At 48.0% G+C, this 16,673-nt stretch overlaps 1 protein-coding gene across 2 annotated transcripts in view; it reads left to right on the forward strand.

Moving 5' to 3' along the window:
- Window positions 1–16,673, forward strand: part of LOC119174638 (myotubularin-related protein 9) — a 47,075-nt gene that overhangs the window by 1,965 nt on the left and 28,437 nt on the right. Inside the window, exons 1-7 of one of the 2 annotated variants that reach the window (XM_037425626.2) lie at window positions 322–458; window positions 713–875; window positions 1,418–1,577; window positions 1,685–1,836; window positions 2,865–2,993; window positions 12,486–12,642; window positions 13,049–13,153. In XM_037425626.2, coding sequence (XP_037281523.2) covers window positions 729–875; window positions 1,418–1,577; window positions 1,685–1,836; window positions 2,865–2,993; window positions 12,486–12,642; window positions 13,049–13,153 — 850 coding nt within the window. In that variant the 5' untranslated portion in view covers window positions 322–458; window positions 713–728. Of the gene's footprint in view, window positions 1–321; window positions 459–712; window positions 876–1,417; window positions 1,578–1,684; window positions 1,837–2,864; window positions 2,994–12,485; window positions 12,643–13,048; window positions 13,154–16,673 lie in introns of those variants that run through there. The other variant, XM_075895336.1, reaches the window with a different exon arrangement.

Below are 16,673 nucleotides of genomic sequence, written 5' to 3' on the forward strand. Positions count from 1 at the left end.
AGAGAGAGAGAGAAGTGAAGTGAAGTTTTGAAGTGAAGATTTGAAGTGAAGTTTACTTTCAACGAACTACGAATGCCTGCGCGAACCGCCTTAGCGCACTGCCTTGCAACGAAACTAAAACAGCGTGTATTTGAGAACTATTAATTGTTTATTCAAGTGATGATTTGTCTACTTAACCAATATTGACTTGAAAGGCTCAAACGAATAGCGATTGCTTTGTATTTACCTAAATCAAAGTTAGTTAAAAAGTTTCGGTTCCGGTTCTGAAACTAAAATGAGTCTCTTGCAGGTACGTACGAACAGAATCCATAGCCACAAATAGAGCCAAACGCGGATGACTGCAGTAGATCGCACGGCTTGTTGTATGTACAGTTATGTTCGTCGTAGCACCGCTAATAGGTTTGATGTGAACAGCCAAATCTTTCGGAAATGCCTGTTTAAGACATACCAGCGCCTTGGTAAGCGATCAACCTTGTTACGAATGTACAGCGTGATGGCAAAGGGTGTAGCGAAGTTCTTGCCGGTTGCTAGTGGGCGTCACAGATGTTCCTTCAGGTTTATTTTTTTCAACTGGTCGTTTCAGAATCCACATGCCACTCCACTATTGAATCATTTTGTCAGGTGTTAGCTTTAACGCTTGAATTTAGTTTTGCACGTCAAACAGAACTACATGCTGTACCGTGGAACTACATGCTGACCTTTCTTCTCCCAGATCGAAGCGGAAGAAAATGGAGTTTGCAGAACTGATCAAGATCACCAAAGTTGACCGTGTAGTTCTGCACGCACCACTCTGCACAAGCTTTTCGGGGACGCTATCTCTGTCGAGTCATCATTCTATCTTCTCGTCGCGCACAGATGACGATAAGGAGCTATGGGTGCGTATCTGTTTCGTGAAACGGAAAGCTGTAGTGACAAAATTGACATAAATGTGACAGGTGCAGCAGCTCAAACTACGAAATGCTGTGATGCGTTGCTAATGTCACATACTGCACTAGTACATATAATCTGACGGTATCATGCGCGAAGCTTCGCTCTTGATGACTTCGGAGGAGCGATCTGACAAAGAGAAATCAGCTAGATGGATACAGAAGCAGCTGACATTTGGCCAGTTTGATATTTTGCTCTCACACTCGCACAGTGTACTGAAAAAAAAAAATTCTGCGGCGGCTGCATTTCCGATGGAGGCGGAAATGTCGTAGGCCCGTGTGCTCAGATTTGGGTACACGTTAAAGAACCCCAGGTGGTCAAAATTTCCGGAGACCTCCACTACGGCGTCTCTCGTAATCATATGGTGGTTTTGGGACGTTAAACCCCACAAATTCACTAAAAATACGTACCCGCACCGACCTACTCGCGTTTCCGCCGAGTGTAACATCGTTTTACTCCGGGAACTTCTTTTGCTTTTTTTTTTTTTCAGTTGCTGCACAGGATGGTTGACACGGTTGAACGAAGGATTGGGGCCCTGTCGGGAACACTGTTTTTGAAATGCAAGGACTTCAGGATAATTCAGCTCGATATCACCGGCGTTGAAGCGTGCAACAATGTTGCAGACACCATCGAATGCCTTTCTGCATTAGGTAATGTAACTGCTGCGGGTGTGTTCTGCTGATGTGTTGACTGTTGCCTTTATGATTTGTCAGCAGTCCAAATGTGACATCTTGTGCCTCCCGTGTCTCCTCCTCAGATAACCCGAAGTGGTTTCATCCATTCTTTTACAATCCGGCTTTTGTGATAATGGAGGATGGCTGGTCAGCGTTCGCAACTGAGCAAGACTTTGCCAAAATCAAGCTGGTCTCGGATGACTGGAGGATATCATCTGTGAACCATGATTTCTCGGTGAGAATTTCGGGGTGTATCACGTTCAGAAACATATCCTGACCAGTTACATAAAAGTTCTTCAAAATTTGTCTCCTTAGATTTTTATTTTAAAAATATTGAATGATATATGTCACCAAATGAAATAAATACCCGAATGCATAAATGTTAGTTACAGGAAAGTACTTTAGTGTAACAAGAGTTTAATTAAGCGAGTTGGTTCATTGTGGTTATGTTCTAAAAACAGCGCAAGAACTTCAGGAAGAGACAAAAAGGACAGGAAAGAGCGCTGACTGTTGACAGTCAGTGCTTTTTCCTGTCCTTTTTGTCAACTGATTAGGCACTTTCGTTGATAAGCACAATGTCATGCACTCAAAACACAGCGTGTGTGCACAGGCCACATTCAAATGGGATCAGAATGCATAAACCTTCATTTGCTATGCTTAGGATTCATGATGAGGAAACCCAGGTAACCGAAAAGTAATTTGACACTACCTAGTGTGGTGTCTCTTACAACAAGGGATTTACTTACAAATTAAACTGTTACAATAACTCCAAAGCGTTGTAAAGAAGTTGGACAGGTGCCATTTGACTTGAAAGGCGGCTGTTAACCAGAGCACATCGCAGATGATGAAATAGAGGCATAGGTTTAGACAAACATACCTACCGATTGAACAAAATACAGAAATGAGAAAACATTTCAATGTGTGTATGTTTCAGCATAAAGACACAAAAGCAGCCACCAATGTGCACTGCACCAAAATATATATACTTGTGGATACTGGGATGCAAAATGGGGTGTTCTTGTCTTAAGAAGCAAATATATTGTACAAATTAACTTTGCTAAATTAATGTTTACACGGTCCATGTTGCCCTTGAAGGCATGTTTGGATCATGTTGCTTATATTGAAACTGACTTGTTATGTACTTAAGCCTGCTTTGTATATTTTAAGCTACCTTTTATGTTCATGGTGCTTTGCCTTTTAAGTTCATAGTACATGACTTCTCTGCATTATTCTTTCTTTTCCTTTTTGCAATGTCTTTGACAGGTCTGTCCAACCTATCCTGAACAAGTGATCGTGCCAAAGAAGGTCGAAGACAGTGTTCTGGTTGCTTCAGCTTCTTTCAGGCAGATGGGTCGTTTTCCAGTGCTGAGCTATTTTCACAAAAAAGCAAAGGTTAGTGGCATGCATATTGCACTGCTAAAACTAAGATACGCATATACCTTTCCTAGAAGACACATCTGGTTTTTGCCATAGTGAATTGGTTACTTCGTAAGTGCCAGTACGTGATATGAAGCTTTCAGCATTGCAGGCTAAAAAACTTCAAAGTTGGTTCGAGGTGCTTTTCACTGTCTCGCAGTTCACATATTGGTTTGTGACGTTATTCAATCAGTGAAGTGTCCACCGTTTGCTTGTGCATTTGTGCAATTTACCAGGCCAGTTATGAGATTTTAATGTAGCTTGGCTTTGCAGAAAACATTTCACTCCTACAGCCTCGATGTATCATGCAATCTTAGTTACCAAGAAACTAAGAGGCATTGTATAGTGAGGGAAAGTTTAATGAGAACAGACAAAAGAAATGTTCTGTAACAGTCATTCTACTTTAGGACATTAAGCTACAAGCTATGCACTGGCCCGATACCAAGACTGCCACTTTTTGCTTTCAGTGGTAAATGCAAAACGGTTTTATGCACTCGGCTACTAAGAAATATTGGTGACAATGACAAAATATGTACTCTGCAAGGCTGGCTCTTCATAAGCCACAAGAGCAGTTTTAGCCACAAATGAACCAAGCTCTCATAAAGGAGCACAGGCACAAAAGTTTTTGGGCTTTTTCTTTTTTCTTGCTGCAAGAGGCAGCTTATGACCCACTTATTACTGCTGCTGCCTTCGTTTACTTTAGTACACTATGATTATTCATTTAGAGAAATTTTTAGAGTGCCCAGTCGCAGTTTTGGTTTCAAAGCACGCCAAGCGGAGCAGGAGCATATTGGATAACAACGTGAATACAGCTAGCCACGTGACCACCCGAAATTGTAACGTCGGGGCCGGACGCGAATGTGCGTATGAATGGGTGCTGCACTGACAGCCAGCACAGTCGGACCCGGCAAAACAGCAGAGGAATAAAAGGCTAGTAACACAACTGCAAGGCACGTGCCAAGTAAACAGCCAACACAAATTTGTGACGTAGGTTTGTTTACGTAACCGCTGTGTTGACATCGGCGTTGCCAGGGGTTCTGCATCTAGCTCAGTTGCACAACATGCACTTTAAAATTGATTTTAAATATGTTATAGGCTATATTTGCCCTTGATATTTCGTGGATGCTGTGTATGTCTCTTGCTGAATCAATCTCACTCATTGACTTGTCTTCAAAATTTTGTGTCAGTGCTCCTTTAAAGCTTTTATTAGGAGAATAAAGGCCCACTCACCAGGTTTGATAATTTTGAGCTGACAAGTACAATTCGTAGACGAGGCGTTCATGATCACGTCTGCCAAAATTTGCTACGCTGCGCGCCGTGGAAATGGGTCAAATTCCAAGTTGAAAGCTGCTCCCCCTTTCCTCTGCCGGCGCACGCCTAGAGAATGAGGGCATGACGTGGACATATGAATGGCCTTCGTACACGGCAATGTTATGACGTTGGTCATCTACGTAGACGACTCTGCTCTGACGTTGTCAGCAGTATCCCACGTCACATGGAAAAAATAATTTAACACAACATGCGTAGTTTATGTATTTGTTGCTTTAAAAGATTAATAAAACTTGAAATAAATAATGAGAGGCAATAAAAAATTGTGCGCATTTTTTCTTCATTTTTTTCGTGAAATGCTATGAGATGAGGGGCTACTGTGCCAGAGTTTCGCATGCGTTCAAGTCCCTGTGGTCAGGGCATTGAGCAGACGACTGCCGTGGAACGCTCCTACAAGTTCGCGCACTCATTGTGCTCATCTACTCTACCGTGTCTAAGCCAGCGTTTCCAAACCATCCCGCAGAAACAGGCAGAAGACCACAAAATAACGATGGTCAACAAAGCAACGCTGCTCGCGTGCTCGGGGGTTGGACTTGTTTGGGCACGTCGTGCGCACGTCACCTCTTGGTCGGATGCCGGAAAGGGTGGGAAAGAGCTTTGGCTTGCGAAAACCACGTGGAGGAGCGGCAAGGGTTTCGTGCTCGCCTCCTCTCATTCTCGTTTCGCGCTGCTTCAAAAAACCTGTTTTCTCCGCTTGTGATGAACCGATTCAAAAAATTTTTGTGGCAAAATGTTCCTCATCGGACACCCAACAACTTCCACTGTCTAACTAAATTCCGTATGGGGCCTGGTGAGTGGCCCTTTAAAGATGGTGATGAGCTTGACTAGCATGTTTCAACTGTCTGCATAAATTTTATGGTCTTGATTTCTTCTCATTACTTGTTACGGTATTGTGGTGACTAAGGTAGTTGGCTGCTCACCTGCAGGTCGCGGGATCGAATCCCAGCCATGGCGGGTGCATTTTCGATGGATACAAAAATGCTTGAGTTCCGTGTGTTTTGATTTAATTGTACTTTAAAATACCCTACCCACGTGGTCGAAATTTTTTAAACCCTTCACTGCGGTGTCTCTCGTAATCATATGGTGTTCTTTGGGACGTTAACCTCCTACAATCATTATGACTATTGTAGTGGGGAATTCGCAAGGCAACGACTAGTGGGACCATCGCCGAGTGCGAAGCGCGAGCGGGAGCACGAGCTGTAGACGCTGGACTGCCCGAGCATTTGTTTCCGTACCGGCTGTCTGCCTATTACCTGGCGTTGCTATTAAACCCCCTTGCAAAGTGGTGGAAGTGTGCTGGGTACGCAAACCTGGAACTTCGAAGCCGGAAGCTGCCCACTGCATCAGCAATGCCTGATCAGACGACCGAGCAAGGCACCACCCAGCAAAGCACGGCCCAATCTCAACTGGTCATCGTGCCTACCACCCTGCGCCGAGATCCGCCCTTCTTCAGCGGCACAGAGGACCAAGATGTGGAGGACTGGTTGCAGCTGTTTGAAAAGGTGAGCGCCGCCAACAAGTGGGACGACCCCTCGAAATTGGAGTATGTCCCATTTTATCTCAAAGACGTCGCCAGCCTGTGGTTCACAAACCACCGTACTGAATTTATCACTTGGGCCGGTTTCAAGACCACCCTCGCAGCTGTGTTCGATCGCCCTGCAGTGCGCAAGCTGCGTGCTGAGCAGCGCCTACGCGGACAGGCACAAAGGCAGGGCGAAAACTTCACTAGCTATATTGAAGATGTAATCGATTTATGCCGGTGCTTTAACCCTGAGATGACCGAACATGACAAGATCAGGCATATCTTGAAAGGCATAGACGATGATGCCTATCAAATGTTGCTGGCAAAGGGCCCAAGTACCGTATCCGAACTTGTTACCTTGTGCCACAGCTTGGAAGAGATTCGGAAACAACGTGCAGCAGTTCGGAGGTCGACGACTGCAGACGACTCTCTTGCTGCCCTGGCCGTCGGTGGTGACAGCTCCCTGCTGGAGCAGATAAAAGAATATGTACGCGGACAGGTCGCACGACAGCTTTCGTGTCTCGTATCTGCCGACCACCGAAGCACCAACGAATTGCCTAACGCCGACTTTCAGACAGGCTATTCAGGAGCAGGTCTCTGAGGCGTTGCCACTACCTACGCCTGCTCTCTACCAACGCCTGTTGCCGCGCCACTGACTTATGGGGCCTTCGCGGCAATGCCTCCATCTCGTCTGCCAACGTATACGCCACAACCTGTGCGACCTCCCACCGCGCCGTTTCCAGCTACACAACAACACGCCGGAAATCTTTGGCGCACTGCTGACAACCAGCCCATATGTTACTTTTGCGGAATTCCAGGTCACGTTGCACGTCTATGTCGTCGGCGCTTCACAGTTAACGCACCAAGATATCCTGACTATTCGTTTCGGCCTCCATACCACGTGCCTCACGTACCACCTGAAGTTCACGAATGCGATGCGCGAACTGCTTCCGGCACCCGATCATTCGCTTCTAGACGTTCTACTTCCCGCTCGCCTTCACCTTCAACAAGTCGTCGTTCTGTATCGCCTATGCGTCGACGACCCACCCCCATTGAGACGGAAAACTAACTGCCGCAGCTCCGGAAGCACGAGCTGCATCATCGTCTAATCGTTTAAGTCCTCGCCTGTCTCCCGCCAATCTTATCGATGTAATCGTCGAAGGTGTACGAACACTCGCACTCATCAATACCGGTGCCGCGATATCTGTGATTAGTCAAAGACTCTGCCGCTCTCTTCGTAAAGTGAGGATGCTTTCTCCCGTGGTTTCTCTTAGTACTGCGAGCGCCCAACAAATTGAGCCCGTCGCGGCATGTACAGCAAAAGTGGTTATTCGAGACGTGCTGTACACTATTGAATTTCACGTGTTGGCTTCATGTTCCCACGATGTCATCCTAGGATGGGATTTTTATCACGTCATCACGCCGTCGTGGACTGCGCTCGGGCCGAAGTGGAGCTGTTACCGTTTCGTGATGCGCCTTCTGTTGATGCGGCCGTATCTAGTGTGGCTAACCTTGTCGTCGCGACGGACATAGACCTTCCTCCTTTCAGTGCCCAGTTTGTCCCTGCCTGCTGTGCTTCACTTTCTGACGCTACCGTCCTATTCACGCCATCTTACATCTTCGGTAGCCGCCACCACACATCGCTGCCATTCGCCGTTCTTGAGCTTTGTCAAGACACTACCGGGATATTTATTTCCAATCCCAACTCGTGCCCGCTCAGTTTGCGCCGAGACGCTCGGCCACATTCAGCTTATCGATGAAGGTACTATCGTGCCTGCCGATTTCTTCGACACCAAGCCGAATATGGAGCTGAACGGGTTGGTTCCTCATTTTGCCTCGAACAGCGTGTCTACCGATGCATTTCACCATTCTATTGACAACCATCTCGCCCCGGCTCAACGAGAGCAGCTTGTTACCCTGCTGCAAGAATTCAAGCATTCGTTTGACTTTCCCCAAGCGGTGCTAGGAAGAACGAACACCGTTGTGCACACAATTGACACAGGAAAGAGTACTCCTTTGCACCAGTGCCCTTATCGTATGTCACCAGCGGAGCGTCGGGTAATTGCAGAACAAGTAGACGACATGCTATAGTGTGGAGTCATCAAGCCTTCTTGTAGTCCTTGGTCTTCCCCAGTTGTACTCGTCAAAAAAAAAAAGGATGGTGTCACGCGTATATGCTGAGGCCTGGTTCGCTCGTCGGGCGTTGCGAAATGAATCATAGAGGCTGATGGTACCAAGCGAAAACTATCACTTCATTACCATGACAATCACAAAGACGAAACAACAACACAAACACGCACACATTGAAAAACACAGAAAAGGAGATGTCTTAATGCCGCGCGTTTCAACGTCCGATTCCGTTGGCGTTCTCTAAGTCTCGCGCGTACAGTTGTGGCGTGGCCTCTGGTCCGCTGGGAGTCCCTCTCAGGAGTGATGACACACCCTATCGATGCTCAACGGTGGCGACGATGTTGAAGAACCACTGCAGCGGTAGCTCCAGTGGTTTCTCGCTGAGGCAGATGCTCGGGCGGGATACACTGCAGACCAGGGACGGCGGTGGTTCCGGGGCTGCTCGCCGAGGTCGGTGCTCGGGTGGGAAACTGCAGCCCAGGATCGGCGATGGTTCCGGGGCTGCTCGCCGATGTCGGTGCTCGGGTGGGAAACTGCAGCCCAGGATCGGCGGTGGTTTCGGGGCTGCTCGCCAAGGTCGGTGCTCGGGCGGGGAACTGCAGCCCAGGATCCGCGGTTGCTCTGTGAGCTGCTCGCCGAGTCAGGTGCTCAGGCGGGAAACTGCCGTCCAGGATCAGCGGTTGCTCCGTGCGCTGCTCGCCGAGTCAGGTGCTTGGGCGAGAACCATTGCCGTCCAGGGGCAGCGATACTTCCTTGCGCTGCTCGCCGAGTCAGGTGCTCGGGCGGGAGCCTGGAGCGAGACCCAGTCCGAACTTCCGCAGCCCTTGGCCCCTCGAACGCCACGTCCCGGCTCTCATGTTCCTCCCTCGCCTCGCGCCCTCTTCTTTTTTCCTCTTCTTCTTCCTCATTCCAGCATGTTAAATTACCTATTCAATACAACTTCTTTCTCTTCCTCTTTTCTTCATCTTGTCATTCTTGACAAATGGTTCAGTCCGGTTCTGCGTAGACTACAGGCGCCTAAACAACATTACGAGGAAACATGTTTACCCTCTTCCCCGCATAGACGACGCTCTCGATTGTCTCCAAGGCGCAGAATTCTTTTCCTCGCTTGACCTTCGCTCAGGTTATTGGCAGGTCCCAATGGCTGAGTCTGATCATCCAAAAACGGCGTTTGTCACACCGGATGGCCTCTATGAATTTACCGTGGTGCCATTCGGACTCTGCAATGCTCCTGCCACATTCGAGCGAGTGATGAACAGCATTTTACGCGGTCTCAAATGGAACATTTGCTTGTGCTATCTTGATGACGTGGTTTTTTCACCCGATTTCACTTCGCATCTCACTCGTCTGCGTAAGATTCTACAGTGCCTTACAAATGCCAGGCTTCAGCTTAACCTGAAGAAGTGTCACTTCGGGGCTAAACAACTCACCATACTTCGTCATGTCGTCTCGAAAGCCGGCACTCTTCCCGACCCTGACAAGCTTCGTGCTGTTGCCGAATTTCCTAAGCCAACTACTGTTGAAGAACTACGGAGATTTGTGGGCCTGTGCTCCTATTTTCGTCGCTTTGTCCGGAACTTTGCCTCCATCATCGCTCCACTCACCAAACTCCTTGCTGGCCCTTGTAAAGGCTCGGAGGGATGAATGCAGGAGGATACGAGAAACAGAACAAGGTTATGGCACTATTTACACATATTTACAGAAAAGAAGAGTTAGTGGTTTCACAAACCACGAGCGTGGTGGTTGAACGTTACATAGTTCAGAGCGACGTCCGGCACTCTGCTGCGTCGTTTTAAGCCCTGTCGGGCTCCTCCTCTCCGAGTGGGACACCAATCACACACACACAGGTGAGGGGGGACAAGCATGCACGGTCCACGTGAACACTGCACTGCAAGGTGGCGCCAGCAGGGCTCTTCCTCGTTGTGTGTGTGCCGCTCGTCGAGAGTTCCCACGATCCTGGCAGCATACTTCAAAGGGTCCGCCGATTTTGTTCGCTCAATTAGCGGGGTGATTTGCGGTGGCCGCCGCGGTCTCTTCCAGGAAGATGCTTTCTTTGTTGCCCTCCCTCGTCGTGGCGACACGACGTCTCATGCTCCGGCTAGCGGGGACAATGCCTGGCGGGCACAGGCAGCTGGCCGGTCGTCTACTTGATTGGGGATTAAAAGCAGTGCCACTCTCCTGTCAGCTCTGGCGCCAGTCACGCCATTTTCCCCGTCGCCCGATGAGTCGTCGAGGGCATCAGTCACCGCTTCTGCTCCAAGAGACAACAAAAGGGTCCGCATTTGAAAGACGGGAACTCGCCTTTGCTTGCCGCATGGTGTGGATAATTGCCCCAATCTTCGACAGCGTCTGTCAGACTGGGCACCGAAGGGATTGAGAGCCTTCTCAGTGGACTGGCTTACGCACAAAGGCGTCTGCCCAGACGAATTTCCAGGCCAAACTTAACACCCTGCAGATCTTTCGAATTGGACAGCAGCCTGTGACGAATCCTTCACAACACTGCGCCAACTCCTTACCTCACCACCCGTACTGCGCCATTACAACCCTGCTGCGCCAACCGAAGTACACACGAATGCAAGTGGCGTCGGCCTTGGTGCAGTACTCGCGCAATGCAAGCCAGGTTTTACGGAGTATGTGGTCGCCTATGCCAGCCGCGCCCTCACTAAGGCAGAAGCCAACTATTCTGTTACGGAAAAAGAGTGCCTCACGATTGTGTGGGCGTTAAACAAGTTTCGCCCCTATTTGTAATGCCAAACTTTTGATGTGGTAACTGACCATCACGCACTCTGTTGGTTGGCTTCGCTGAAAGATCCTTCCAGCCGCCTTGGATGTTGGGCACTACGCCTCCAGGAATTCGACATACGCGTCGTCTACCGATCGGGGCGAAAGCACTCTGACGCAGATGCGCTTTCAGGATCACCCGTGAAATCTGATGATACGGATATATCAGCCCTGGACCTTCCCCTCTCTGCCGTCAGTGTCACAGACATGCCATCCGAACAGCGGAAGGACCCTTGGATCGCCTCGCTCTTGAATATGCTTTCTGACGCATCAGCTTCCGGTTACCCGCGTGCTCTTCGCCGCCAAGCAACGCATTTCGCCACACGGGATGGCCTGTTATACCGTCGCAACTATCAAGTGGCGGGTCGTAAATGGCTGCTAGTCATACCCAGCCATATGCGGTCTGATATCTGCAAATATTTTCATGCTGAACTGCAACACGCACACGCCGGTGCGCTAAAGACGTATGAGCGGATCCGCCAACGTTACTACTGGCGGGGTATGTACACGTTTGTACACAAACACATTCGCTCATGTTCCCAGTGTCAGCAGCGCAAGACATTCATTCACCCGGTCAACTGCAGCCTTTGCCATGTCCTGCACGACCATTTGACCGTGTTGGGATTGACCTATACGGCCCGCTACCGTGCTCTGTTGGGGGTAATCGATGGGTGATTGTGGCTGTTGACCATCTGACAAGGTACGCCGAAACGGCAGCGGTATCTTCGGCTGGCGCTCGTGACGTTGCAACCTTCTTCTTGCACCGGTTTGTTCTTCGTCATGGTGCACCACGGGAGCTCCTGAGTGACAGAGGACGCGGACAGCAGCTCTCACATTCATGCCGTACGGTACACCGCACATCAACAGCCTACCACCCTCAGACGAACGGCCTAACGGAACGTTTCAACAGAACCCTCGGAGACATGCTTGCTATATACATTGATTCCAACCACTCCAACTGGGACGTTGTTCTTTCTTTCGTGACATACGCCTACAATACGGCGATTCAATCAACAACAGGCTTTTCTCCATTTTTTCTTTTATATGGTTGTGACCCATGCAACACACTCGACACAATTCTGCCATACAATCCTGATGCCTCCGAGTTCAGCCCAGTTTCTGAAATGGCCGAACATGCCGAAGAGTGTCGTCAGCTTGCACGGTCCTTCACAGCCAATAACCAAGCCCTCCAAAAAGATCGCCACGACCATGATCTTGTTCAGAATACCTTCCCCGTCGGTTCTCTCGTGTGGCTCCGACTGCCTTTCCACTCTCCTGGACTGACTCCCAAGTTTGCATCGAAGTATACGGGCCCTTACCGCGTCATACAGCACCTTTCTTCTGTCACCTATGTGATTGAACTGCTCAAGCCGTCCACGGACAAGCGCCGCCTTGGTCGTGAGATGGTCCACGTCAGTCGCCTCAAGCCCTGTTACGACCCTCCTGTTCTCTCATCACCTTGAGTCGCCAGGATGGCTCGTATTCGTCACCGGGGCATTTAGTGTATTCGTCAGCGGGGCATTGTAGTGGGGAATTTTCAAGGCAATGACTAGTGGGACCATCGCTGAGTGCGAAGCGCGAGCGGGAGCACGAGCTGTAGACGCTGGACTGCCCAAGCATTTGTTTCCGTACCGGCTGTCTGCCTATTACTTGGCGTCGCTATTAAACCCCCTTGCACTATAATCTTTTGTCATTTTTCCCTGCAGACGGCGCTGATGAGGTGCAGTCAGCCGTTAGTTGGAACAACAATGAGGCGTTGCAATGGAGACGAGGAGCTACTCAAGTCCGTGCTGATGGGTGGAAAGAAGGGCTTCATCATTGACACCCGAACACAGAATGTCGCTCAGCTAGCAAAAACAAAAGGTGCGTCTTCGGTATATTGCAATCATCCAGAGAGATCTGCTCACAAGCTAGTTGGTAATAAAAAACACAGAAACAACATGAACTGGTGCATCTGGATTTGCACGATATCGACTAGTACGGCATGGTCTAGTATACTGTGGGCTGGCACAATGTTGACTGGCAAGTGTGAAGTGGTGCTGCGTACTGACTTAACTCCAATCTACATCTGTTCCGTCTTGTCTCTGTATATCTGCACTGCACGAGCTTCATTTTTAAATGCAGTGCACCAGCTCTCATAATCATATGATGGCTTTGGAACGTTAAACCCCGCAAATCAATCACCAACTTCCTAAAAACACATTCATTTGTGATGTTCATGATGCTTAGTTGTTTGCGTTGAATGAACTTGTGAATTCGAAACTCTCAGGTGGTGGCTGCGAGCCTGAAGTGCACTACCCAATGTGGACGCGCCTGCACAAGCCAATCGAGCGCTATACAGTCCTCTTAGAGTCCCTCTCCAAAGTTGTAGAAGGTGAGCATCTTGTCTGAATTTGGGTTTCTTTTGTGCACTGATGCTTGAACACTCACAAATAGTTGTTTCTGTATTGAATTTTATCTTTGTTTTATCGTCTTGAAGGTCGATATAATTAGCCTAGTCCTTTTCACTCACTTTGTGAAAGCATTGTTATATCAACGGGTAAGGTTGGCTAGGTTAAAATGACATAGTTGTAGCTTCGCAGGTTCCCATCAGAAAAAGCTTGTTGTAAAATTTTAGCATCTATACCTGTTTAGTGCTAAAATGCATTTGGCATAAGTCTAAGCTAGTGCGTGTAAATTCGCATAGTGCTCGCGGTGCTGTGTTTCCATTATCTTTGTAGTTTTCTAATTACAAAACATTTTATTCTTGGGTTGCATCTTCAAAGGGTACTGATACGAAATTTCCCGCTTACTATTTTCTTTGCGTCAAATGATATCCTAAGCCCCCAAAAGCTTAGGAAATGTACCGTTTTTTTTTTCTTGCGTCAAATAATAGGTCAAACCTCAAGAGCGTAGGAAATGTACCCTGAAAAATCATTTACAGCATGCCTTTAAAAGCTAGTTTTGGTTCCAATTGTACCCTGACGTCACGACATGGTATGAACAGCACCAACAGGTGCATGCGCAAGTTTTCATGACGTATCCTAGTCCACGCCTAGCTTCCTCGATCGTCTGCTTCATCTGATGCGTGCCGCACGTGTGGCAACTTTTGCAGCAGCAAGGCACAACGTTGGGATGGCATCATCTTTAAGGCTGAAGTTTTTTTGTTGAAAATCCAAAGTCGGTCAGAAGCTGCATGTTGCACATGTACGCATCAGGAGTGAAGTGCAGCGAACTGGGTCCGCTTGGTTGGCATACAGTCTCCGCCTCAGCCACGGTGCACGAAGTCGACGCATGCTTGTCTCAGGGCCGGATTGATGGGCATCCGTGAAACTTGCACTTATCCGTACTTGTCCCCCGTTTTACTAGTGCAAATGTTCACGGGGCAAAATTATTGGGGTCATGACTCCAAATTAGAAATCAAACGATTCCTTTGCACTCTGATGAGCATATATCTTGTATTCGTGTGCACGTGCACTATTCCAGACTCCGCCAGCTCGTTTCACAGGTACGTTGCATGACAATGACCGGATGACTGCTTGGCACAAGCAGAAGAACGAGAGGGCGACGGGCACGCAAAGTGCCATTTGTTTTTTTGTGCTTGACGTCATCACAACTAATCAGACTGCTGCACGAAGTCACCAGGATTAGTGCTGTAGCCTGGCATCAAGTTAGTGTCGATGTGGGTAGGTGCACTGCGAGAAAATTGACTTTAATATCAAAATAAAATATCAACATTTGCTGTGCATCACACTTGCTCAGAGCTACCTCTACAGGAGATCCGTATGGCAGAGTAAACTCACCTCCCAAAAGTAGGTTTCAGTACCCCTTTAAGATCACTTCGTGGATAATACTTCCTGAAGTTTAATAGCTTCTGCAATAGCACCTTTCTTCAGCCTTAAACGGCCCTTAAACCACACTGCAGTCAAAATTTAATTGCGAGGTTGCAGTTGTGCACAAGTCTACAAAGTACTTATAGCTGTAAGAATTTTTCGAAATAGGGGCTGTAACAGCCGAGTTAGGTGCATTTGATTATGCTAGAGACCCTCGTTCGTTTTGCTTTTTCCTTCACTATGCTCCATTTGTTAGCTTGTTTCTCCTCCTGGCAGAGTGCTCCTTCTCACCACGCGAAAGGAAACAGTGGCAAGTGCACGTATTTGCAAGCAGGCAAACGTGTATTGTGTATGAAGAGCAGAGAATAATGTTTACTTCTCGGCAAACGCTAGGGGGCTGAGGATTGCCAAAAGGCTCCGAGAAAAGAAGGGACTGCTTCTTGGAATTTGTGGAGCATCCATAGCTCATAGCACGGCTGCATTTGGCTTTCTGAACTCGATGCATTCGTTTATGTGAAACGTTAAATTATTGGAGCTCGTTTAGGGGCCCTGTAAAAGCATGGCCGGGTCCTTAGGTTTCTAGTGCAAGTCCATTCGAATTATAGCACAGTTTCAAATGTCTACTGTTTACATTTTGTAGTTACTGGTGTTGTGGTTGACATATCTGTGCGAGATAGAAAGGCTTCTTCTTTGTTCTTTGTTTCTTGGGGGCACAATCACACACCATGTAGCTTTTGCTGTACTTCTGCATTGCAGGGGGGTTGGGTGTTGCTTTTTTAATAATTAGCCTGAGAATTGGGAAGAGAGCATTGTGACACTGCCCAGAGAACCTCCCACATAAAAAGCCAGCATTAAATAGTACTATGTTGCAATACCACCATGTACCACATACACTTGTGTAATAATGGCCAGAGGTTTTTTTCCAAATATCTCAGGTGAAAATGGCGGGAGGCCATTATGCACAGAAAAGGACACTTTTCTTTTGTACATGTTTTCAGAGCTGCTCTTATCTTTACCTAGCTGCAATACTTGCTTGTATTGGGATAAGTGAAACCTGCCCCCACAGTTTAAAAATGCAGTGGCAACAATCTACAAAAAGTGCCCTCCTCAGACGTGCAATCGATGTTGTTTGGAGGACAAGCAGTGCCTTGTAGGCAGTCTCTATCCTCAAGGCTGTGCTTATGCTACTTGGAGGTGCCGAAAACTCTGCAGGACCACCTTCTTTTACCCCCGAGAAAAAAGAAAGCTTCAGAACTCTCGCACTGCATGACTTATAATGCTGCAGACCTTCTCAAAAGTTAAGGGTGTGGCTAAGCCCCGCCGCGGTGGTCTAGTGGCTAAGGTACTCGGCTGCTGACCCGCAGGTCACGGGTTCATATCCCGGCTGCGGCGGCTGCATTTCCGATGGAGGCGGAAATGTTGTAGGCCCGTGTGCTCAGATTTGGGTGCACGTTAAAGAACCCCAGGTGGCCAAAATTTCCGGAGCCCTCCACTACGGCGTCTCTCATAATCATATGGTGGTTTTGGGACGTTAATCCCCACATATCAATCAGGGTGTGGCTAACGCATGAGTAATTTTTAAATACACTTGTTTGTGGGGGGTTCTTGAACAAAGCTTGAGGTTTGGCTGTTGCATGTGTGCTGCCATTACATGATTATATATGGTATCGCTGAAGAACAACACATGCCAGCTGTCACGTGAGTGTTTGAACACGTTGGCTGTCTTGCACACAATACAGCTAAAGATTGCAGAGGCAACATTTGGTGGCCATCACATAACATTGTCCAACTTATCTTTGTTATACTTCCCGTACTAAATGTAGCACCTGCGAGAGTGTATGCTATCGTGGGAATTTGACTTGGGTTTTGGATTGTCTGCTTTTATTCTTGTTTCTTTTCTCCAGTTTGTCACTTGTCTGCACTTTGCTGTTTTGCATTAATCACAATACAGTTCATTCTCTAAGTACCCTTGTTTCCTAGATTGTTAATCTTGATGTTTGGGAAGTGAATGCGTCATGTTGCACATGCTCAGCAGAAGCATGAACTTGTAGACGCGACTGCAGTGTGTATTTTCCTTTGGTG

The sequence above is a fragment of the Rhipicephalus microplus genome, chromosome 5, assembly GCF_043290135.1.
Source record: "Rhipicephalus microplus isolate Deutch F79 chromosome 5, USDA_Rmic, whole genome shotgun sequence".
NCBI classification, from domain to species: domain Eukaryota; kingdom Metazoa; phylum Arthropoda; class Arachnida; order Ixodida; family Ixodidae; genus Rhipicephalus; species Rhipicephalus microplus.